We start from the raw sequence: 23,163 nt of genomic DNA on the forward strand, positions 1-23,163 counted from the left end.
GCAGCTCCCTGTCCCCCCACCCCCACCCCACAGGCCGGCCACATGGCACACGGTGACAACTTCTCTTCTGAGCCTGGGACAGCTGGGACGTCTGTGTTCTCCAGTTAGAGGAGGAAGCACAAACCTGCCCAACTGTGCAGCAAGGGATGGAGAGACCGGAGGGACACAGAGGCAGGTAAGTGAGGGGAGGGATGTTTGGGGGGGCAGGTGCTGAAGGAGTCCCCAAGTCTAGCCCGGGTGTGGGTCCCCTCGGGGAGGTGCACACCTCCTGCCTTCAGGTGAGAGGCTGAGAGTCCCCAGCCCCTCTGATGTGAGGCTGGAGGCCGGAGCCTCGGTTCAGCGGAACACGACTGAGGAACCCCGGCCTGCACCTGGCGGGCCCACCTGGGGCTTCCCCACACATCCATCTGCTCCCAGTCATCAAGAGGCAGCTGGTGTGGCCACAGCCCGCTGGTGCTCGGAGATTTCTCTCCTGAGATGACTGGAGGGGAAGTGGAGAGCACTGGTATTCTGGAAATCCAGATTTTTCTCTTGTAGTCAACAGCCCACCAGGGATGATGGCAGGAAAGTTTTTCAAACCGATGGTATCAGATGCGGTTAGAACGCACCCCAAAGTTCTTCCGTGCTGAGGAGCTGAGCTCCACCGCAGCTGTGATAGGAAATTATGCTGTCGATCCGAGGGGCATTATGCAACGTGACTCACCAGCAATCAGACGAGGGGCAGTTAGCAGGAGCCGGCCGAAATTTGGGGGCAGCAGGGTCCTGGTGGCTCAGGGCTGGCCCGGCACTGCCCTGCTAACACGGCAGGGCTGAGCACGGCAACCAAGCAGGCAGTCACTCCTGGAAGCCGCAGAGACCCCATCACACCTTCGAGCTGTGTTAAGCACTGCGTTCGAGGCCGGGAGCAGGGCCCATCATGCTTGGCTTGCATCTTCCCTCTGACGTGCCACTCACTACCTGTCGCTTGTCAGCTCCTGTGGATTCTAAGGGGTTCACTCCCAGAAGAGCTCAAATCCAAGCAGTGACAAGGAAGGCACGAGTCCTTGGAGCCTGGCAGTGGGTGGCAAACACCCATTAGATGAGGAATGGGCCGTTTGCACACTTTGAGGAATCTGACAAATAAACTGGGTGTGACTCAGATGGGTAAGTCTCCCCTGTCCTTCCCATGCATCACACCTTGTGGAATAATACCAGCGTGGGTTTTGCTTTCCTTTTTCATAACTCTCATTTAATATCCATGCTCATTGCTTCCCTGGATGATGAAACTGCACCCAGAGATCCATCAAGCAGACAAAATCCCTGCCCCCAGAGCTGATGGGCACTGCGCAGGCAGGGAGGAGCAGGGGTTGCGGGGAGGGGCTGATCAGGCTGAGCCTGCAGGGAGGGAGCAGGGGGTGTTGGTGAGCGGGGAGCCTGACGCATGAGCGCACCGGACAGAGCAAGGCAGGGACAGACTCTCCTCGGGCAAGGGGTGCCGGAGCTGCCCTCAATTCACTTCAAAGGAACTGAAAGCAGGGACTCAAACAGATACTTGTACACCCGTGTTCGTGGCAGCATTGTCCACAGTGGCCAAAATAGTGCCCATCAAGGGATGAATGGATAAGCTAAATGTGTACATGCAGGCAACCATCGAGATGAATTCGGGTACATGCTACCACCGTCCAGGTAAACCTTGAAAACATTATGGTAAGTGAAGCTAGACACAAAAGGACAAAGATTGTAGGGTTCCCCTTATATGAGGTAGCTAGAATTGTCAACGTCAGAGGGATGGAGAGTAGAGTCGAGTTTTCCAGGGGCTGATGGGGGGGTGGGTGGGGCGCGAGTGCTTCATGGGCACAGTTTCTGTCTGGGAGGGGGGTGAAGAGTATGGCGGTGAGGGCAGCGCGGCCACGTGATCTGATCATAGTGAATCCCACTGCCCTGTGTGCTCAGAAATAGCAGAGGAAATCTTGCCCACGAAACAGACAGGCTGCTTTTACTTGTGTCAAGAACGGTATTCCCAGTTCAGCAAACGCTCTGGTGAGCAGAGTGAGGCTTGCCCAGCGCCGGCCAGAGCCCGGACCCGGGGAAGGGCGATGTTATGACAGAGCGGGAGGCTGGCCTGGGGCCCCACAGGGCCGCTCACTCCTTCAGGGGCAGGCCTCGTGTGCAGACGGTGCCAGAGTGGAGGACAGGGAGGGAAATTCAAGTTGACTCATCTGCAGGATATGCGGAGCCAGACAGGACCTCCAAACTTGGCAAGCTCGAAGGAAATGATTTTAATTTTTTTTTTTTTTTAAGACTCTCATGTAACCTAGACACTCAGCTGGGACTCTGTTTCCTATTTCAAGCCTTTGCCAAACAGTTGTGTTTGCGGAGCCCTTCATAAACACACGTCCAGGGGAAGGAACCAGAAGGAATGGGGCTTCTCCAGGCCTGCCGTTCAATTCCCTGGGCTTGCAACACGGCTCAGGTGTTTGACAGGAAGGCAGTTGTGGGGACACCCGCGGGGCAGGAAGCCCTGGGGCGCAGAAGCTGCTTTCTGGATCTGACCTTCAGGCACTGAAAAACAGTAACATGGGATGTGGATCAAGGAGGCTCACGAGCATCTGGGCCTCGGCCTCAAGACTCCAGGCACACTGAATGGAAGACAGCCGGGGACACTGCTCTCTCCCTGGCTTTATGCCTTGATGCAGCCCTTCCTGCAAGATCTAGAAACAGACGCACGGCTCATTGGAGGACTCACGTGCTCGGTGGGCATCTGCGGAGCCCTCCCCCGAGGCTGGCAGTGGAGGCCCGGCCTCTGCCCTCCGAATATCCGTGAATTGTCCCCCTCCTCGTGGGGTATTTGCAGGACTAAGGATGCTGCTCACCTGACCAGGGCCCTGCCAGGAGGGGTGAGGACAGGGGTCCAGACGGAGACGCTCACAGCTCTCCCCTGAAATATCAGCCTCGGCTCCTTTGCATGTGCTGGGAGGCCGCCCTGCAGGGTCCGGGAGTGCGAACTTGGCTGCTTCCAGCCTGAGGAGGGAGGCCGCTCAGACAGAGCCTCGGCCTACCTCTGCCTCGATGAGCCACTTACCGTTTTGCCTTGTCTTGTTTTTGACTAAATTCTTAAAATGTAGACTTAATTTTTTCAAACAGTCTCAGATTTACAGAAAAACTGAGACTACAGTGCAGGGCGTCCCCGTCTACCCAGCACCCAGTGTTCACTGTCATTACCATCCTTAGGTTGGTTTGGAACATGTGGTACAATTCTTAAACCAATGTGGATACGTGGCTATCAAGTCCCTACTTGGCTCAGATTACCGTGGTTTTACCCACCATCCTTTTCGGGTCCCAGGATCCCACCTAGGATACCTGTACCGCGCAGGGCTTCTGGTCTCCCTGGTGTGGATTGTGGTCCTACCTTGTTAGACTGGGACCCCCCACAGTGCCCCGAGCGGCGCTTTGCCCCCAGGGCTCGAGTGCCGCAGGCGATGAAGGGATGACAGGAAGGAGGCCTCTCTCCCAGCAAATGTCAAAACACCAGGAAACTCGGTGTGGTCCCGCGATACAACACCGTTGTCTCTTGGAGAGACAGGGCTGGGGATGAGCGTGGTGGGAGGGGGCTGGATTTCGCTTTCCTAGTTACATTTCTGTGATGTTTCATCAAGTCTTTAAAAATAATCAGCTTGTGGGGCGCCTGGGTGGCTCAGTCAGTTAGGCGTCTGCCTTCAGCTCGGGTCGTGATCCCGGAGTCCTGGGATCGAGCCCCGCATCGGGCTCCCCGCTCCGCGGGAGGCCTGCTTCTTCCTCTCCCGCTCCCCCTGCTTGTGTTCCCTCTCTCGCTGTGTCTCTGTCAAATAAATAAATCTTTAAAAAAATAATAATAATAATCAGCTTGTCTTTCTCTTCCAATTAGAAACAATAAAATAAGACCCAGCTGTGGGGTGAGGCCTGCATCCTCAGCATCTCCCCCGCACAGGAAGAGGCTGGTGCCCACCGAAGATGACCAGGGTACGAGGTGGGCCCAGAGCACGGTTTCCTGGCTCCTTCCTGTCCTCACCCACACAAGGAATCAGAAAAGGCAAGAGTTTCCAAGCCTTTGGTATAAATGCAATCCAACACACAAGCAAACCACCCCAGTTTCCTCCTAAAGCATTTCGCCCCTCCCCCCCGCCCCTCAGCCCCTGCTTCTGAAAAGAACTGATGTCAGATTAGCAGCCCTTCCCTGGAGGTGAGGTGATCAGGGAAGCAGGCGGGTTAAATTGGCCAAGTCATCCTTGGGCTCAAGAAGCCGCCCGGAGGGCGCCTGGGTGGCTCAGTGGGTTAAGCGACTGCCTTCGGCTCAGGTCATGGTCCTGGAGTCCCGGGATCGAGTCCCGGGTCCGGCTCCCTGCTCAGCAGGGGGTGTGCTTCTCCCTCTGACCCTCTTCCCTCTCGTGCGCGCGCTCTCTCTCTCTCTCTCAAATAAATAAATAAAATATTTTAAAAAAAAGAAGAAGCAGCCGCCCGGAGCCTCTGCTCCAGGATGGAGGCCCGGCCCCTCGGGGCGCCCAGGGCTCACAGGAAGCCCACTGCCGCCTCCCTGCGCTGGGCCCTGTGCCTGGAGTTTAGGACCACCCCACCCTGCCATTGCCCTGCCCTGCCCTGCCGGGCCTTTCCGGGATGAACTGGAGGGAGGGGGCTGCTCCAACCTCTTACACCTCCCATCCCCCTCCCTACCCCAGCCACTGTCTGGAGGGCAAAGGGCCCACATGGGCGCTCAGGGAAAGGCCTCTTTGTAGAGTCTGAAGAACAATCTGATCGAAGAGTATTTTCAAGTATGATTGACATAACTTTCTGGAGCCCCAAAGTCCTCTTTAGAGATCACGTCCTAATGAAGGGAGCTGGGAATGAGGTCAGGTGAACAAAGTCAAGGTCTCCGGGGCCTGAGTGCCCCTGAGAGCTGAAGGCGGCAGTGTTGGGCCTTCCTCTGAGCCATTTGCCCTCTCTCCACCCCCAGTCACTCCTGGCCCCCCGGCTGGCTCCTGCCTTTAGACGTCATGCCAGTGACCCCCTCCCAGCACGAGCACGTCTTCTGGGGGCCACGCAACACGCCAATCCTACAGAAACGCACCAGTCACACAGCACGCATGGGCCCCCACAGTGAGATTTTGCCACCGGAGATTCTGCAGCCTAGAAATGCTGGAAATATTTCATAAAAACTCCTGAGTTATAAGTCAGGTCAATGTATTGTGTGTCGTGATTTTTAAAAAATTTTTTTAAAAGATTTTATTTTATTTGAGAGAGAGAAAGCACGAGGTAGGGGGCAGAAGGAGAAGCAAACTCCCCGCTGAGCAGGGAGCCCGACGCGGGGCTCGATCCCAGGACCCTGGAATCATGACCCGAGCCGAAGGCAGACGCTTAACCGACGGAGCCACCCAGGTGTCCTGTGTTGTGATTTAAACCACGGATCCGCTTTTGAAAAAAGGCAAATATTTGAAACCCAAGAGACTGGGATTCTGAAACCGAAGGGAGAAAGGATGGGGCGGATGGAAGCAGTGAAAGGCTCGAAATTCACTCAAAGCTTGGGGTTTATTCTCATCCAGAAAACTGCAGGGAAATGAGAAGAGATTTTTCCACCTGGGGTCTTGGTAGTATCCTGAGTGAAGGGAAGGAAGGCGCCGGCAGACCACCAGGCAGCCCGAGCCAGACAGGAAGTCTCCTCTGTTCTTGATCCAAAGAGATGACTCTGGAAAGATGGAATGTATCTGGCAGGTTCTATCAGGAAGAGGGAGGGACATTCTGTTGGAGATTTTTGGCTTCAATTGATGAACCGGTGGTGGTGCAAATGGGGTCAGGCAGTGGGGAGAGGACCCCAGGACTCCTAGACCCTATGTCCAGGGTTTTGGTGCCTGTGGCCCAAGCGTGGAGCCCACTTCCCTGACACAGGGCTTGGGACTTCATTTGGAGCAGGATCCCCCTTGGGGGGCCATCTTGTCGCATAGTCAGGTGACTGTCCCACGGGCAGAATGGCGCTCTGCAGGGCCACACCTGTGGCAAAGCTGGTCCATGTTGGGCAGAGAGGGGGTGACGTTGAACACCCACCGGGAACCTACCACCTTCTAGGCACTGTTGGGTTCTTTGCACACTTTACCTCATTAAATGCCCCCACAGCCTTGTGAGGTAGAAATAATCACGCCCATTTTACAGACAGAGAAATCCAGGAAATTTTAGTAACATTTCCGAGTTTGCAGCTATGGTAAAAGGCAGATCTGGTCATTGCCCCTGAGCGTGTGCAGGTGGGAGGCCTGGCGGGGGGCATGGTCCCTGTGGAGGACGTTGCTATGGTTACCAGCAACGGGAAGGAACTCTATCACTTGTTTGCTAAAATTCACAAAGGGGCAGACCAGTCAGGCCGTTTTTGGAAGGGCACGCTCAGCTCTAGGACAACGAGAGCTATCCCTGGCTTTGGCCGATGCCACCTCGGTCACCAGGTCCCGGCCAGGAGCCAGAAGTGGGCAGAGGCTCGCGGTTCCCCCCCCCCCAATACTCCCCCCTTCATATGCATCGGCTGAGAACCAACAGATAGGGCCAACCTCCTGGGACCTACCTGCTGGGGCTGCAGGTGGTTCACTTGAAGGTTAAGGGTAAAGTGGATGGATGGCCTCGGGAACGGAATAGCTAAAGTCTACAAAGTAGCAGTAAAAACTGAAGAACAGAGCCAGGAGGTAGGGACAGAACCCCTGGGTGATGCGGCCCCGGGAGACTCCCCAGGCCGAGGGCGAGCTGGCCAGTTTTCACCCCCGTACCTGAGTCTTTTCATCTAACGTAGAGCCGGCCTCCGACTCTCCATGAAGAAAGGAGAACACGCTGCGTGTTCTTCATGTGGGGCTGCACTTGACTACATGAAAGGCAGTGACCCCGCTTGCTGGGCCAAACCCTGAGGGGAAATAATTATTCCCCAGCAGACATTTCTTAAATGATGCTTCAAAGACCCACCCTCCATCCCTCCTCTGCTGAGAGGGATAGCCTCTCCTAGGTGCAGAGAAGCCCACAGGCCTGGAACAATCTACCGTTCATGAGAGCAGTCTGTCAGCCGGGCCCTGCTGGCCAGGAGCCCAACCTGGGGAACGAGGCCTCCCCCCCCCATCTGCAAGAAGCCTCTGCTGGGAAGACTGGCTGGGTGTTCACGGCTCTCAGCCGAGTCCGTGCCCTGGCCCCTCCATCCTATTTTTAGCCTCATCTTTTGATCTGAAACTTTAATAGTTTATTAACATCTCTCCCAAACCTTTGCCGGCGCCCCAAAATACTGCCCAGGGTCTATGAAGCACTAGGCTGAATCCAGCAGCTTCCCCACACCCATTTGCCCATTGATCCATTGATCCATTGAACAAGGTTGGACCAAGAGCTCGCCGTGTGCTGAATTCCATGCCTGGCACGCAATGAGGCCATGGTGAAGGCCACTGTGCTGGTTAACGTGCTGTGTCGACGTGACTGGGCCCCTGGATGCCCAGACATTTGGTCAAACATCATCCTGGGTATGTCTGCGAGGGAGTCTCTGGATGAGATTAACATTTTAGTTGGAAGACTGAGTAAAGCAGATGGCCTTCCCCGATGCGGGTGGGCCTCGTCCAATCAGTTGAAGACCTGGATAGAACAGAAAGGCAGAGCAAGAAGGGACTCCTGCCTGATGGCACCGCGAGGACACGGGTCTTCTCTGGCTCTTCTTGAGTCTCCAGCCTGCTGGCTTTCTGACGGCAACTACAGCGTCTTTGGTTTCTCAGGCCTTCGGATGTGGACGAAACCACACCGGCTCTCCGGGGGCCCTGGCTTGCTGACAGCGGATCGTGGGACTTGTCAGCCTCCGTCACCAGGTGAGCCAGTCCCTCACAGCAAATCTCTGCACGCATCTCTTCTCTCCTGTGGGTTCTGTTGTCTGGAGAACCCTAATAGGATCAGCGTTATGGGAGCCACGACTGTGTCTCCATCCCATGCAGCGCGACCCTCTCGATCAGGAGCTAGACGGTTCTTTATTACAATAGAAACCAGCAAAGTAAATTTACTTATTATTGTGAGATTTATGGCCACACCTTTTTTATGTGTTTTTCAAACAAACCCGTCGTCACGGTAACTCTCTTAAAACAAGATGCGACCTGGTTTAAAGAGCCTGAGAGCTAATTACAATAGTGCTTTGTATTTAGTTACACCTTTCTTCTGAGGGGTTTAATGGACCTCACTCACTAGGCTCCACAAACACCCTCTGAAGTCTTTAGGGGACAGATGCTATTAAACCCGTTTTACAGCCACAGACACCAAGGCACAGACGGGTTCAGTGACTTGGCCACCGACGGGCAGCTGAGCCCCGGGCAAATCTGGGCCCGACCCGGCGCCCCCTCCTGGTTTCCTTCTGCTGTCTCCACTCGCCAGACTCCATTCTCAGGTTTGAGAGCCCTTCTTCATGAAAGGCTCAGTTTCCCACAGCGTGCTCTGCGGCCATCCATGTGCAGAGAGGAGGCCCTGGGGGCGGGGGGGGGGGGGGGGGGGGGGGGGAGGCCGCAGGGCCGAGGGAGGGAGGGGAGCAGGGCAGAGGGGAGGCGGGAGTGCACGGGGTGCTGTTCCCCTGGCGCCGCGTGGCAGAGCCAGGCCTTGGTGGCCGCACACCGGCCTGATGTTTGCAGGGGTGGTGCGGCCGCAGGGGGTTGAGCTGACACCAAGCTGCTCCTGCCTCAGTCACGAGGGTCTGCGCCTCCGTGTGTGGCCGCCCGGGGGGCCTCTGCTGTGGCTCAGTGCCTCTCAGAGCAGGGCCCAGATCAGCGCATCTGCCATGTTCCAAACCCGCAGAATCAGAAACTGTTTCATAAGCCCTCCGGCCTCCGGGGGCTTCTCCGGGATCTCTGCCTGGAATGTTCCTCCCCGAGATGTCCTTCACTTCTTCACGGGCCTGTCCTGACACGGCCCGTGTCAGGACAGCAGCAGCAGCATGCAGGCCCCCTCCCAGCCCTGGTCGTGCGCCTCACCCTCAGGATGCTCGGCGGGCACCGCCCGTCTCGCCACAGCCAGCCGTGCTTTTCAGACCAGGGCCCTCTGCTTGGTCCCTGGCACGGAGTAGTCAGTCAACAGCCACACGAACCTTGATTTGTGACCCAAGAGGAGGGATGAGGAGGAGGAACATGTATTTCGGTGGGTGGGGTGTGGGGCCCATGAGTCTGGTTTGGGGCACATTGAGCCTGAGGTCCCAGTGGCCCACACAGACGAGAGGGGCAGCTGTTTGGTGGGTGGCTCGGCAACATCCAGGACAGGGGATCCAGCGATCCAGAGGAGCTGAGATCGAGAAGGGGGAATGGAGGGTTCAAAGAAGAAATCCTGGAGCACATCCGCACCTGGGTGGGTGGTGAGGCTGAGGAGCCAGCAGAGACCAAGGAGGCCAAGGGCCTGACAGTGTCCAACGTGACAAAGGAGTCAGGCAGCGTCAGAGAAGTCTGGCCTTAGATCCGGCAAAATCGGGAGATGAGCTTCCAGCCTGAGAACTACGGTCCTCGGGTGGGGGCTGGAAGGTGGGCCCCAGCAGGAAGGACGGACTGTGAGGGGGTGCAGACGAGGCCTGGGGCCTCAAGGAGGAGGGGGGGCACTCAGCAGCAGCAGGGGTGGGAGAAGAACGAGAAGGGGGAGGTGGGGAGGAAGGTTTCAACTCCCCAGGTTTGAACTCACACTTGGAGCATCTGAAACGAGAGACGACTTGTCACTGGGTGTGTACCCGGAAACAAAGCGGACAGTGAGTTCTCAGGGATGGAATGGCGGAACTCCGAGCCGGCAGGGGCTGTGGCTGAACTTGAAGGTTCCTTTGAGTCTTGAGTCTGGGGCTCATGATTCTGTCCGGGTCTGAAAGGAACCAAGGCTACTAGAAAGATACAGGCAGCGCCCCCCACCCAACCCCCCCACCCAACAGGAAGGCATGTGGCCCGACGACTTTCAAGTTCCTCCTCCGGCACCCACCACCCTCATGGGTCCCCAAGCCCCGTCAGGAGAGCGGGACAGAGGTATATCTTCCGATAAACTTCTCCGCCCAGTATGTGCTCATGCATGAGGAAGGGTACATGTTTTGAGTAGGGGACAGCACCCTAATTCCCAAAATAGTTCACTCAAACATAACTGTTAGACTTTTGTATTGCACTAATTAATTCAGGAAAATTCACACGGGCATAAAAACTGCCTTTCAAGAATAAAAATTGGGGCGCCTGGGTGGCTCAGTCGTTAGGCGTCTGCCTTCGGCTCAGGTCATGGTCCCGGGGTCCTGGGATCGAGCCCCGCATCGGGCTCCCTGCTCGGCGGGAAGCCCGCTTCTCCCTCTCCCACGCCCCCTGCTTGTGTTCCCTCTCCCGCTGTGTCTCTGTGAAATACGTAAATAAAATCTTTAGGGGAAAAAAAAGAATAAAAATTGCTAGGACTGGAATTTTCCATGTGTGCTCAAGAAGATGAGCAGTATCCTAAATCAAGTTATTATCCGTGCCTAAATAGAAGGAAATTCCAAATACAAGACAATTCCGTATGTTCCCAAGGAGGAGAAAAAAATTATGCCAACTTGGATATGGGAACGTTTTTAGGGATGTCGATAAAAAGAATCAAGTATCTACTTATTTATATTTACATATACATACTGTGTTCTAATGCTTTGTTCTCTTTCAAAGTATGAACAGAATTCAGTCACTCCAAGACTCAACACATTCATTTACTGTGGACTTTCTAGGACTAAAATACATCACTTTTGGTATTCTCAAATGCAAAAGAGAGACAAGTTTCCTACTGAATATGTAACATGGAAACAGGTCTCTGTTACAAAGTGTTAAATGGTTCTGTGAGCCCTGCCATCTACATTCCCTCAAAAGCAATGAGAGGGTCAACTCCACAATTTTCAGTCTCATGGCTACACAGGTAAAGTGAAGTTTGAAAATCATTTCCAAACCAAAATCAATTAAGTAAAACCCCTACCTTTTTTAATGCGTTGAAAACTTGCCTCAGAACTAGAAACTCTCACATTTTCTTATATAAAAGCACAAAAACTTTTCTTCTATAAAATCTGCTTTGCATTTGTGGGGCACCTGGGTGGCTCAGTTCATTGAGCCTCCCGACTCCTGATTTCAGCTCAGGTCATGACGTCAGGGTCCTGAGAGGGAGCCCTGTGTCTGGCTCCACGCTCAGCAGGGAGTCTGCCGGAGATTCTCTCTCCCTCTCCCTCCTCCTCTGCTAGTCCCCTCCCACCCCCATCTGCAAGGCTCTCTCTCTCTCTCAGATAAACCTTTAAAAAAATCTCTTTTGCAGCATTTCAATGATGCTGATGATAGAGCTTTGAAAAAGAGTTAAATATTCATCTTGTGCATTTAGTAAAAAAAAAAAAAAAAAAAAAAAATTTCATGGAAGCTCCAGCAAAAGGTCTCACTACACAATGTATCACAATTACACGTTGTAGCAACAGGTACACATCTGGGAGACAAAATTTCACTGGGGCTCTGCACCATGCTCCTGGAGTGCAAGAATACAATCCCACCTCCTAGGGTAGGCAGGGACTTTCAACTTAGGGCTGGATCCATCATTAGTGGGTTGTGAAGTCAACTTAATGGGTGTAAACCCGTTACATGGGTGGAGGTGGGGGGGATGAAGGAACTGCAGTAGCACAGAATAGGAAAATCCCAGCGTGCTTTACGGGTTACAGTTGATAACACTTTGGATATACATGTGTTCTGGGTCACAATGTCAAATATATTTCCTACCATGGGGCAAAGAAACATTTGAAAACCACTGAGGTAGAATTTTGGAAACCCAGAGAGGCAATAAAACCAGGGGAAAGGAAAAAGCAGAGCCCACGCTTCTCAACTCGAGGTCCCGTGTTTTATTACTTTGAGGGAGCAATCGGGTGTTCTCCAAGAATGATGGCGGGGTGGAGAGGTAGGAAGGAGAAAAAGGGTCAGGAGAGACAGGTCACTGGAGATTAAGAGATTCTACCAAAAGAGATTAAGAGATACAACTGAAGATTAAGAGCAAAACAAAGGCTCTGAATCAAAGAGTGAGCCTGGTGTGTAAGCACAGAAATTCAGGACAAGGAGAGTGGGTGGGGCAGGGGAGATCTCCTTGGTTCATAACCTTGCTTCTTATTTCAGGGAGGAAACCGAAGCAATTAGAAGGGAATGTCCACCTGCTTCCCGCTCCTTATCTGCCTACCCATCACCTACCTCCCTGCACATGCCTGAGTACTCTGCCTTTTCTCTCCTTACAATCTCACCCTGTGTCTATGGAAGGTCACTACCCCGATCCACGTACTACACCCGTTCCCTCCTTTGCTACTGTGCTGATTCTAAACTACGTCTACAAATTCCTTCTAGGGTTGCCCGATCTAGCCAATGAAAATACAGGTCATCCATTAAATTTGAATTTTGAATAAGTAACAAATAATTTTTTAATGTAAGTATGGCCCATGCGACATACAGAACACACTCTGATAAGTCACGTGTTTATCTGAAATTCAAATCTCACCAGGTGTCCTGTATTTATTTCACCTGGCCACCCTCCCCGATGCTCCTTCCACTCGGAAGATGGCATCTAACTCCTCTCCTGCTGAGCACAGGCTACGCTTGGTGACTCCATCCTAACAAATGGAAAAAAAGGGCAGGTGATGATGTATGACCTCTGCTACAAGGTGATAAGAAGCACTGTGGCTTCCATCTTGGTCTCTCTCGTCCTTGGATACCTCCGGGGGACGTTAGCTGCCGCGTCATGGGGATATTCCAGCAGCCCCGTGGAGAGGTCCACGTGGCAACGAACTGAAACTTCCAGCCCGCGGCCGTGTGTCTGAGCGAGGAAGGGGGTCCTCCAGCCCAGGTCTCACACCTCCAGCCCAGGTAGCCTTGGCCGATGTCTTGATTGTACCCTCATGAGAGACCCTGCATGCGAACCACCCAGCTAGCCCGCTCCTGAATTCCTGACCCACCGAAGCTGTCAGGTAACTGTTCTTTCAAGCCGCTAAGCTTTGGGATAACTTGTTAAGCAGCAACAGATAACTACCACACTTGATACTTATGGTATCACTCCAGTAATTGTCCTCTCTAACGCCAATACTTTTTCCTTTTCCTGGGTGATTTCCAGCACCATGCAGACATGCTGGGATTTCTATTTTAAAGCAAACCCTCTCTGGATCTCACAGGTCCTATTCTCTGCTCCCTTATATCCAAAAACTACCAAGTGTTGTCCACCATCCCTCCTCCCGAGTCACTCTTCCCTACTCTGTCCCGGGCTACTCCAGTGAGGCCTTCCAACCCGCAAACAGCTCTTGTCAAGGGAGAATTGCCCCTCTGGTACTGAATCCAAAGTTCCATCTAACTCAACTATTCATTTCATACAACTTTATTAGATAGCGACTATGTGTCAGGCATGGTGCTGGACACACAGCAGTGAACAAAACAAAACAAAAAAGAAATCCCTATTCTTACCGAGTTTGCATTCTGGTGTGGGGTGGGGGACAAACAATAAACAAAAAAGGCAGTATGAGTATTTATGGATAAAATAATATGATATCTGGAATCAAAATATTTCAAAGTAATGGGGCCAATGGGTAGGAGTAACAATGAAAAAGACAAGATTTGTTGTTAATTACTGAAGCATGTGATGGGTACACAGGAGATCGTGAAGCTGTTTTCTTCCTTGGTGTATGTTTGAAATTTTCCATAATAAAAAGTCTTTTATGGGCGCCTGGGTGGCTCAGTCGTTAAGCGTCTGCCTTCGGCTCAGGTCATGATCCCAGGATCCTGGGATCGAGTCCCACATCGGGCTCCCTGCTCCGTGGGAAGCCCGCTTCTCCCTCTCCCACTCGCCTGCTTGTGTTCCTGCTCTCGTTGTGTCTCTCTCTGTTAAATACATAAATAAAATCTTTAAAAAAAAAAAAAAAAGTCTTTTATGAGCACACTGTATCGGGTACCCACTGAAGTAAAGGCACGGGGAGTGCTGGGGGCAGGGGCATGACTGTTTTACACAGGGTGGTTGTACCCTCAAGTGTGACAGACGTGCCAACAGCTGGCCGACGAAGCGCACTGCAAGCAGAGGAAATGCATCTGCAAAGGCCCTGGCTTAAGAGAACGCCCGGAGTGTTCTAGAAGCTGCAAGGTCAGTGCAGTGGTGACAATTTTATTTATCTGTCAGAGAGCGAGCAAGCAAGCACGAGCAGGGGGAGCGGCAGGCAGAGGGAGAAGCAGGCCCCCCGCTGAACAAGGAGCCTGACACGGGACTCGATCCCGGGACCCCGGGATCATGACCTGAGCCGAAGGCAGATGCTTTACCCCACTGAGCCACCCCCCAGGCGTCCCAGGAACTTTTTAATAATTAGAGTTGCAGGCGAAATAACACACTCCATAAATGGTACTGAAAAGAATGTCATTAAGATTAGTCCAATTATGTTACAAGATATTTATGACAAACGGTGGATAAAGCTAAAACTGTATCCTAACTAGAAACTTGAAATTCTCTCAAATCCCATATACAAAAAAAGGAGAAAAAATGGAAACGACATTTAGATTGCTTTGCTACGTACAGGTGTTTCATAAAGTTACTATGTCCGTTTAAAAAATAAGTTGGGTCATGGGCGCCTGGGTGGCTCAGTTGGTCAAGCATCCGACTCTTGATTTCAGCTTGGGTCATGATCTCAGGGTCCTGGGATCACGTCCCGCACTGGGCTCTGCACTCAGTAGGGAGTCTGAGTATTTTCTCTCTTCCTTTCCCTCTGTCCCTCCCCTCACTCATGCGTACTCTCTCTAAAATAAATAAACCTTTTTTTAAAAAAAAGAAGCAAAAAGGAAGTTGGGGTATACTTATTATAGGTGTGACTTTTTTTAAAAGGTTCTTTCCGTGGATTTTTACGCATAACCATCAATAGGGGAAGAGTTTGCTTATGGATCAACTATCCAATAAAATACTCGGAAGTTTATACAAAAGAACAAAGTACATCTCTCTCTCTGTATGTCCACACTTGAGAAAATTAGTTATAAAAATCAAGCTGAGAAAGAGCCCCATTGGATGACTAAAACATGTATATATAGTTGTTTATAAAACAGAAAAATATTTGAACAAAAACACCTTATACTATTAGGAGTTATCTCAGGGGGTTAGATGTGAATAAGTCGTTATAATGGGTACAAGGGACCTTGATAGACCAAGTCTCATCTAGTAAGAGTTTTTCACTGGAGTATACAACATGCACACAGAAAGGTGTACGAGTCGTGGGAGTGCCGCACCACCAGGTTAAGGGGCAGAACCAGCTGGAGCCCAGATGTGCCGTCGTGCCCCCCGCACACCCCAGCCACTTCCCCTGCTCACCGCCGCGACTGCTGAAAACAACTTTCTTTTAAATAGTTGTTTAAGGGCGCCTGGGTGGCTCAGTTGGTTAAGCGACTGCCTTCGGCTCAGGTCATGATCCTGGAGTCCTGGGATCGAGTCCCGCATCAGGCTTCCTGCTCAGCAGGGAGTCTGCTTCTCCCTCTGACCCTCTTCCCTCTCATGCTTTCTATCTCTCATTCTCTCTCTCTCAAATAAATAAATAAAATCTTTAAAAATAAATAAATAAATAAATAAATAAATAAATAAATAGTTGTTTAATATATTGATGGGCGCCTGGGTGGCTCAGTCGTTAAGCGTCTGCCTTCGGCTCAGGTCATGGTCCCAGGGTCCTGGGATCGAGCCCCGTATCGGGCTCCCTGCTCCGCGGGAAGCCTGCTTCTCCCTCTCCCACTCCCCCTGCTTGTGTTTCTGCTCTCGCTCTCTCTCTCTCTCTCTCTCTGTCAAATAAATAAATAAAATCTTAAAAAAATACATATTGAGGCATCAGGCTAGGGATATTAGGGAATGAGGGGGGTCTGGAGCAGGATTAGGGGAGAAGCCATCACTCAGGAGCCCCCGGGATGGTCCTGTTGTGAAAACCAAGCCCCCAGCCAGCGGCCGGGCCACAAAACACCTGTGCGTACCTTCCTGGTCGGGAGACCCACGCCCGAGGGCTGCTAAGTCAGCCATTACAAACAAACAAGCTACAGAGTAAGCAGCCTGCACTTCGAAGAAAGGCGAGGATTGTAGCAGGTACTTGAAGAATCTCAGCCCTGAAGGGGTGGGGCTGTTACAAGGCACTGATAAGGGAGCCCTGGGGCCTGGAGCGGGTTTCTGTGCAGCTCCGTTCACTATGTTTTCCCTGAACGTCCATCACAGATGCAGCTCAGGTCCTCCACCTGCCCTTTCAGGAACCCCCCCAGAACAGAAGCCCAGGGGTACCTCTACCCTAGAAAAACCTCGGTATTAAAAATCCGCTGAGTTCGGAGGAGTGTGTGCCAAGGTGAGGGAAGGGCGGCAGGCGAGTGACAAGCTTTACCAACACTCCTGAGCCTCACGACCCGCTCAATGCTCACCCCACCCAAGTACCTCGTTTCACTCTCACGCAAATGAAGTCTTGGGCTCATTTTATAGGTGGAACGGACACTCAAGGAGGTTAAACAAACAGTCAAGGCTCTAGAACTGGTGGGCAGCCGGGCTGGGACTGAACCCTGGGCCGGGAGGGTTTAGTTAGCACCGCGGCCTACTGGCTCCCCCCTCCACAGGGAGGCCCCCTGAGAAGGCAGGGAAGGGAAAGAGAGGCCCGGGAAGGCCAGGTAGGAGTGGGAAAGGCCCTGACCCCAGGACACAATCCCCCCTGGGGGAACAACTCCGGCCAGCAGTGTCCTTCCTTAACTTCTGAAATCCTCCTCTCTAGGGAAGCCATCAGCGTGGACACAGAGACAAGCAAGTGCAGAAAAGCTGAGGCCCCTTCCTCTGGGAAGAGGCAGCTCATCAAAGGAATGTAGGGGATAGGAACCCGAAGGAGCAGAGCAGCTGGCACCAGGGATGGAAACAGGTGAAGCCTCTGTCCCAGACCACAAGCTGGGGGGGCACCCAGGTAACAAGCCTCCTTCTGGTGACGGGGTGTGTCCATACACACAAGCCGCACCACGCCGGACACACGCACACATCACATCACACACATCACATCACACACATACACCACAGACAAACACATCTTTTTTTCTGGAAACAGACTGCACCGAGAGGGCTCAGAAGTGGACACATGTCTGTACAGAAGCAACAGAGATAGGACGGGGACAGGACAGGAAAGATGTCAAGGACAGCAGGGGAGAGCTGAAGGGCTAAGGAGCGATGCTGCGCCAGGAGGAGAAGGGGAGGGAGAGCTGGCGGAACCTGGGGCTCCGGGTCGCGGGTCTGTGAGGCCGCGTACACAGCCTGCAGCCTCGTGCCGTTAGCACGTTCTCCCTTCGTGCTGACCGCATTTCCAGTTAGAGGCCATCATTTAGAGGCCAAAGAGCCCTGGTTCCAGTTGTACATAAAGAAACACACCTCCAAAATCACATTAATACCTGAGAACTAGGGAAACCAAATTCAATTTTCAAATTAACTCAAAGAATGGATCTTTCTCAAAGAAGCTATTCAAATGAAAGTATTTATTTTTATAAATGTTTTCTCCAGCCAGTTTATCTCAAATTGTACTTTAAGAAACAGAAAAAAAAAAAAAAAGGAAAATCTATACTTAATCTTGTGAAAAGTTAAGAGAATAAACCAGTAGCTTCCATTTTTGTTTTAGGTTATTATTACCATTAAATTATATTCTTTTTATAAAAATTTGTTTTAAAAAACCCCACACACATAAACAAGCCACAAACTACCAACGTAGAAATGCACACACGGCCAACACGGACACCTCAGGTGACGCAGGAACGGGGTTCCTGGGGTGTCAACAGTGAGGGGCAGTAGGCACTGAAAGGAAAACGGTGCCTTGAACATGGCTGAACTGCATTTTTAGCACAGGATAACCTCCCATCCCATGGCACACATTGCACAAGATCTAAAAACAACACCCGGCTTTACTTGATTAAAACTGGGGGGGATGGACAATGTTTATGGGGACAACAACTTACAGACAGTGCGGGGAAGGGGGGCCGATTCCAAGTCTGCCGCAGAAGGCGTGACGACAGCTGCCAAACCTTTACCTCGCCCAGGTACCAAGAATTTACACGAACAGTTAACGTGTGTCCCTCTGTGTTCGACGTGCTCCGGCGATGGTCAGTTTGGGCGCTCCTCCCGAGCCGCGCGCAGGACCGGTTTCCAGATTCAGTGAAACGGCCGGCCGCGTCTGTGTCTGGACTTCAGGTGCCCGGCTGAACGACGGAGGGTTTTCCTTTCTTGTCGGTGCAGCTTCTCAGCCTCCTGCTGCTTCTTCTGTTGTTCGGACTGAAGGAGAAAATTACATGAGAGAGAAAGAGAAAGAAAACCCCAACAGCCCCTTTTGTAACCATCAGAATACCCCCATCACACCCAAGGGAGCAAAGCTGCCGTGGGCCCTGGGGCACGCAGTCTACCCCAAACACACACACAAATAGTTACATGTACCAAAGGTGTATTATAATCCACCACGATTAAGTATCATTCGCCAGAACAGGTTCCAAAGAATTTTTGGCTGTTTCCAAAAAGTCCAACTCCCCTCAGAAGCCCAAGATTTGCTGCCGTTAACCCCGGACAAGGGCTCAGCAGACCAGTGGCCTGCGGGCCCCCGGGTGGAGCGAGCGTGCAGGTTCGCGGGCTGACTGCTCCGAGGGCATGCCTCCCACCGCGACGCCTGCGCTGGCAGAACGGGGGGCGGGGGGGGGGCCTCCACCCCAAGGAGGCCCGTGGCTGTCAGCAGCGGTTCTCAGAAGAGAGTCAATGCAGAACCCGCCATGGAGGGCAGAGCCGCCTGATTTTAAAATCACATTTGATGGTTCTAAGGGTACAAACTCTTGAATGCAAAGCTCAAAAAAATATTCTTAGCTGCTGGAATTGCACAAAAGGTAAACTGAGAAAAGCACTGATGGAGCATAAGTTTTAAAAGCTGAAAAGCATTGCCTTACAAGACACCCATGAGGCCTGCTTTACACGGGTCTATACTACCCTGTGCACCTACAATAGTCCTTTGTATCTTGCTCTTGAAGGAGAGGTCTCTGTATTCACCTCCAGCGGGTATTATTCAATATTTTGAAATCAAAGAGGTGAGAGGCGAGGGAGTAGTGGGGAAGGAAAGCGATCTGTAAGACACAAAGCCGATGAGTCCCCCTCCTCTAGGAAGCTCTGAAACTGGGACTCTGAATAATTCCTTAAGTTCTTTTTCTGATTATTACTATTCCTTCAAGAGCCCCAATAAATCCCATCCAGTCCACTCCTGCCTAGTGCATCCCCAGTGCCTTCGCTCTGGGCCCCTTCGGCCCACTCCTCACGCAACAGCTCATCAGGTTTTAGAAATAAAAAGGGTCAGTCTTACTGCTAACAAAAACTGTTCAACAGCTTTGCACGGTTCTACTCGGAATCAAGGGTAATCACGTGCTGTGGCCTGCTCACAAGGCCCTCCAGGGCTGAGCTGCGCAGAGTTTCCGCTACATCCGACGTCGCTCCTCCGTTGGACTCGTTTTACACACACAGGCTCTCGTTCAGATCCTTGAACACGCCTGGCTTCCTCCTTGCTCAAGCAGGAGCGCTGCCTCAGTGGTACCCTGTGCCTGGCACCCTGCCTGACCCCTCAGGGCTCTCGCTCAACTTAGAGACCCAAGCTGCACATCACTCCCCCTTCCCTAGCCCCTCTTGTCCGGGTTGGGCCCCGGACACTCTCACAGCACCCTGTCCTCTGCTGGAGCACCTGCCACCACCATAATGACCTAACTGGGTGTGTCCCTCTTTCAACAGACCGAGAACTGTGGAGCAAGGACCACACCTGTCTTGTTCTGTGTCCCTGCAGCACACACCCCAGAGCAGACACCTGACAATCACTTGTTAATGGGATACTTGGAAAACCTGCATACCAGCACACCAAACTATGGTATCAAGACCCTTGTAAGATCAACAAACACCGGTGATTTAATATTTTGCTTCTTCATGTTAAAAAGTATCCCCAAAAGTGTTTCCTGTCCAAACAATTTTAGAAAATGATGTACCACGTAAAGATAAACAGGGTGTGTCGGAGCTTGTCGGTTAGGCACTTTTCTGCATCTTTGGGGTGGACATCAGTCCCAGACATTTCCCCACGGTTTGCTGGGAGAGCAATCTCCCGGGAGTACCTCTCCCTCTCCAGCAGCACGTTTTGCAGAGCCCTGCCAGGCCTTCCCCACAAAGGCAGGAGCCTCCAGAGGAGCCTGTAAGCAGCAGTGACTGTCCCGCAGACAAAGCCCCACCCAGAGAGGGACCCTCGCCAGGCTCTCTCCGAAAGGCCGCACCAGACAACGTCAGCAACACGTGCCCAGTCCCGTATGACTGAGGGTCCAGGTAGCTCATCTCTCAAGTTTCCTTTCCTTCTGCTTCTCCGTCCTGCTCCTCGCCCACAGTTGCCAGCAGCCTGGCCCAGAGAAGGGGGAGGATGCAGACATGTGTAAGCCCCACACCCGGCCAAGGGTCTGATGAGAAACTGCAGTACAGGAAACCTGAAAACTGCATTTGGGACCTAATCCTAGTTTTGCCACTATACAACTGTAAGTAATACTAAAGCATAAACTTTCCCCTTAACATTTGAGTCACGCATTAGAAAGTATCTATTAGGGTTGCCTGGCTAGCTCAGTCGATAGAGCATGTGACTCCTGACAGTGGGGTCAGGAGTTTGAACCCCACATGTTGGGGGTAGAGTTTACTTAAAAAAAAAAAAAAAAGTATATATGAAAATCCTGGAAAAACCTGAGATTTTACCTAAATAAATCACATACCTAGTATCAAAGGAGATTTTTATTAGACAATACACAAATCCCTAATTATTCCTAAAAGTGAGATTTAATAGTTAAAATTTTGTTGCTCTAATGATATGAACAGGCAAAATCAAACATAAATTGATCTAGTTCCCCAAATAGTTTCACAGCCTCTGCCTGACTCAACCATGGGGACATGTTAAGTACTTCTTTGTGCTTCTTTGTTTTTTTGCAAAACGTGAGTAATTTCAGAGGCATCTGATTTTCATTTTACCACGAATTCTATAAGCCCTAGACAGGCAGGACTTTCTCTTGACAAGGCCGCACCTGAGGTGGCCCAGTGACCCAGAAACCACACGGCCGGCTCCGCAGCAGCAGCGCCAACGCTGGGGCACGAAGGTCCCGCCTCCGGCAGGACAGCAGGAGCCCGGCTCCGGCTCTGGCCTCGGCCAAGCTGAGTGCTCGCTCCCAACCCCAGAGGGGCTCTGGCTGCACGAAAGGGGCTAGAACGGGAACACAGCTTCCTCAACAGGGGAAAAGCTTGGGGCGGCCGTGCTGAGGTCAGACAAGTGCACGGCACAACTGGAAGCCTGTTTTCCTTTCTTGAATTCACAAAATCACGTTAGAAAACTTACCCTCTTTAACGTGAATGTCAACTGTTTGCTGCCGACTGTGGTACCTGCTACGCTCAACGTGCCATTTTTTGCTTCAAGTTTCAAACGATCTTCAAGGGTTTTACTGGAGGAGATTTAAGAGAACGGCACATTAATTAGCATTATGTTTTGATTTAGCATTCAAAACAAGTTTTAATTAGAATGGATCACATGAAGAAAATCTGTTACACTCGTGGGGAAGACAGAAAATGGCATTCACCGAACGCAACTGCGGAAAGCATCCGGGGCCGACAGTCACTGCTCACGCTCAACAGACACACAGTAAAAAGAGCGGCCAAAACACCCGCTCATTTAGTATTCTAAGTGGTGGGTCCAAATATATTTTCAATGCCTGCTCCTGATCTCACTAAACCACATTTCTGAAGCCGACAGGCAAGGAGCGCTATTTCTGAAGCCTGTAATTTACTGTAACGGTCAGTGGCACAGATGTTTCTGGAGCCTTTTGTGTTTACGCCCCACACCAGGCAGGCAGCAGAACGCTTCACGCTTTGGCAACTCAGTCACCTCTCCGAGGGAGCGGACCCCAAGCAGGTCTTCCGGGTGAAGCCAGGGAGAAGTGCCAAGCAAAGTCCAGAGGCTCCCTCCACCCGCCCTTAGCTCCCCTGGGCGACACTCACCACCCACAGTAAGAACCCCCTGAACATGAGTCCGTCTGACCACAGACAGCAAACGAAAGCACCGTGGGTAAAATTCTATCCGATTCAATCTGTTCACTCACTGCTCCTTCTCTCGGTGCCCTTTCCTTCCATTTTCTTACTTGAATTACTCGTCCCACCATACTTTACCCCAAATGTAAATTTCATCGCATTTCTTGATCACGTTTTCCACACTTTTCTAGGGTCTCTGTGCCCCCGCCGTGGTCTGCTGTGCCATCTGAAGCAGTACCACCACCCTACCTGGCTTCACAGTCAGGACGTTCAGTCTGTATCTTGTACACGTGACCCTTCACTGCACGTCGCAATAGCAATGTTTTAGTATAAAATCAGAACAGTGGCCCTTTCTGTGCACTGGGTTTGGAGGGAAAAAACAGAATTAAGCTTCAAGACAGACTTGCAGTGAGTTTCCATGTGAGCTCTAACGCTTGGAGAACCCACGGGTGCCCGTGATCGAAACTGGAGGACGGGGCCAAGGAAGCAAGAGGGAAAGAATACGGTTCTCTCTTCTTTCCTGTTCCCTCTTCCAAAAAAAGTTAACATGCTCCCCTTTCCAATCCTCCCTTGGACCAACTAGAGCTGAGTGTACCCCTTTCGAGTTAACCTGTAAAAAACCTAACTGAATTTAAAAATGGCTGAATTGGGTGAAGGGTTTGCTTTTGCCTGAAATACGATCTTCATAACTAATTACTGAGCAGAAAGCTGCTCCTAAATGGCCCGCAAGATAAAGTGATGCTCCTTTGAAATTCTGCAGGAAATGTTTGATGTTCGCACCATTAAGAGATTTATCTCCAGTTTATGACTAGTAGTAACGTAACGAACATGTCTTCTTTATATAACTTGAGACGTGAAGTGGTTAGCATAAAAGTGGCACTCTTTTCTAAGCAATAATGTTATTAAGAAGCACTTTTAAAGTACTTTTCATCTTCAAAGTGCTTTACAGACGAACTAATTAATCCTTTCAACATCCCTGAGACACAAGTATTTATCCTTTATAGATGGCAAGAAGGGAGGTGAGGCGCTAAATGACTCGCCCCAGGCCACGTGAGGACTCAAGTCTAAAACCAGGATTCCAATTTAAGAATTTCTGGTTTCCAGGAGTGTGTCAGACCAAACTAAGTT

The 23,163-nt window shown here is 51.5% G+C and overlaps 1 protein-coding gene across 3 annotated transcripts in view; it reads right to left on the bottom strand.

The window, feature by feature from the left end:
* Positions 1 to 9,790: 9,790 nt before the first annotated feature.
* NOL10 (nucleolar protein 10) overlaps positions 9,791 to 23,163 on the bottom strand; it is a 91,620-nt gene continuing 78,247 nt past the window's right edge. Inside the window, exons 20-22 of one of the 3 annotated variants that reach the window (XR_003608510.2) lie at positions 21,350 to 21,452; positions 17,934 to 18,246; positions 9,791 to 9,825 (exon numbers count right to left, since the gene is read on the bottom strand). Coding sequence is in view for 1 of the 3 variants with exons in the window: in XM_028099559.2 (XP_027955360.1) it covers positions 18,127 to 18,246; positions 21,350 to 21,452 (223 nt within the window). In the remaining 2 variants the exon portion in view is untranslated. Of the gene's footprint in view, positions 9,826 to 11,841; positions 13,839 to 17,439; positions 18,247 to 21,349; positions 21,453 to 23,163 lie in introns of those variants that run through there. The other 2 variants (XR_003608509.2, XM_028099559.2) reach the window with 2 other exon arrangements.

Source organism: Eumetopias jubatus, unplaced genomic scaffold (genome assembly GCF_037043125.1).
Source record: "Eumetopias jubatus isolate StellerSeaLion01/CBP00866 unplaced genomic scaffold, mEumJub1_p1.0 scaffold_9, whole genome shotgun sequence".
Taxonomy (NCBI): domain Eukaryota; kingdom Metazoa; phylum Chordata; class Mammalia; order Carnivora; family Otariidae; genus Eumetopias; species Eumetopias jubatus.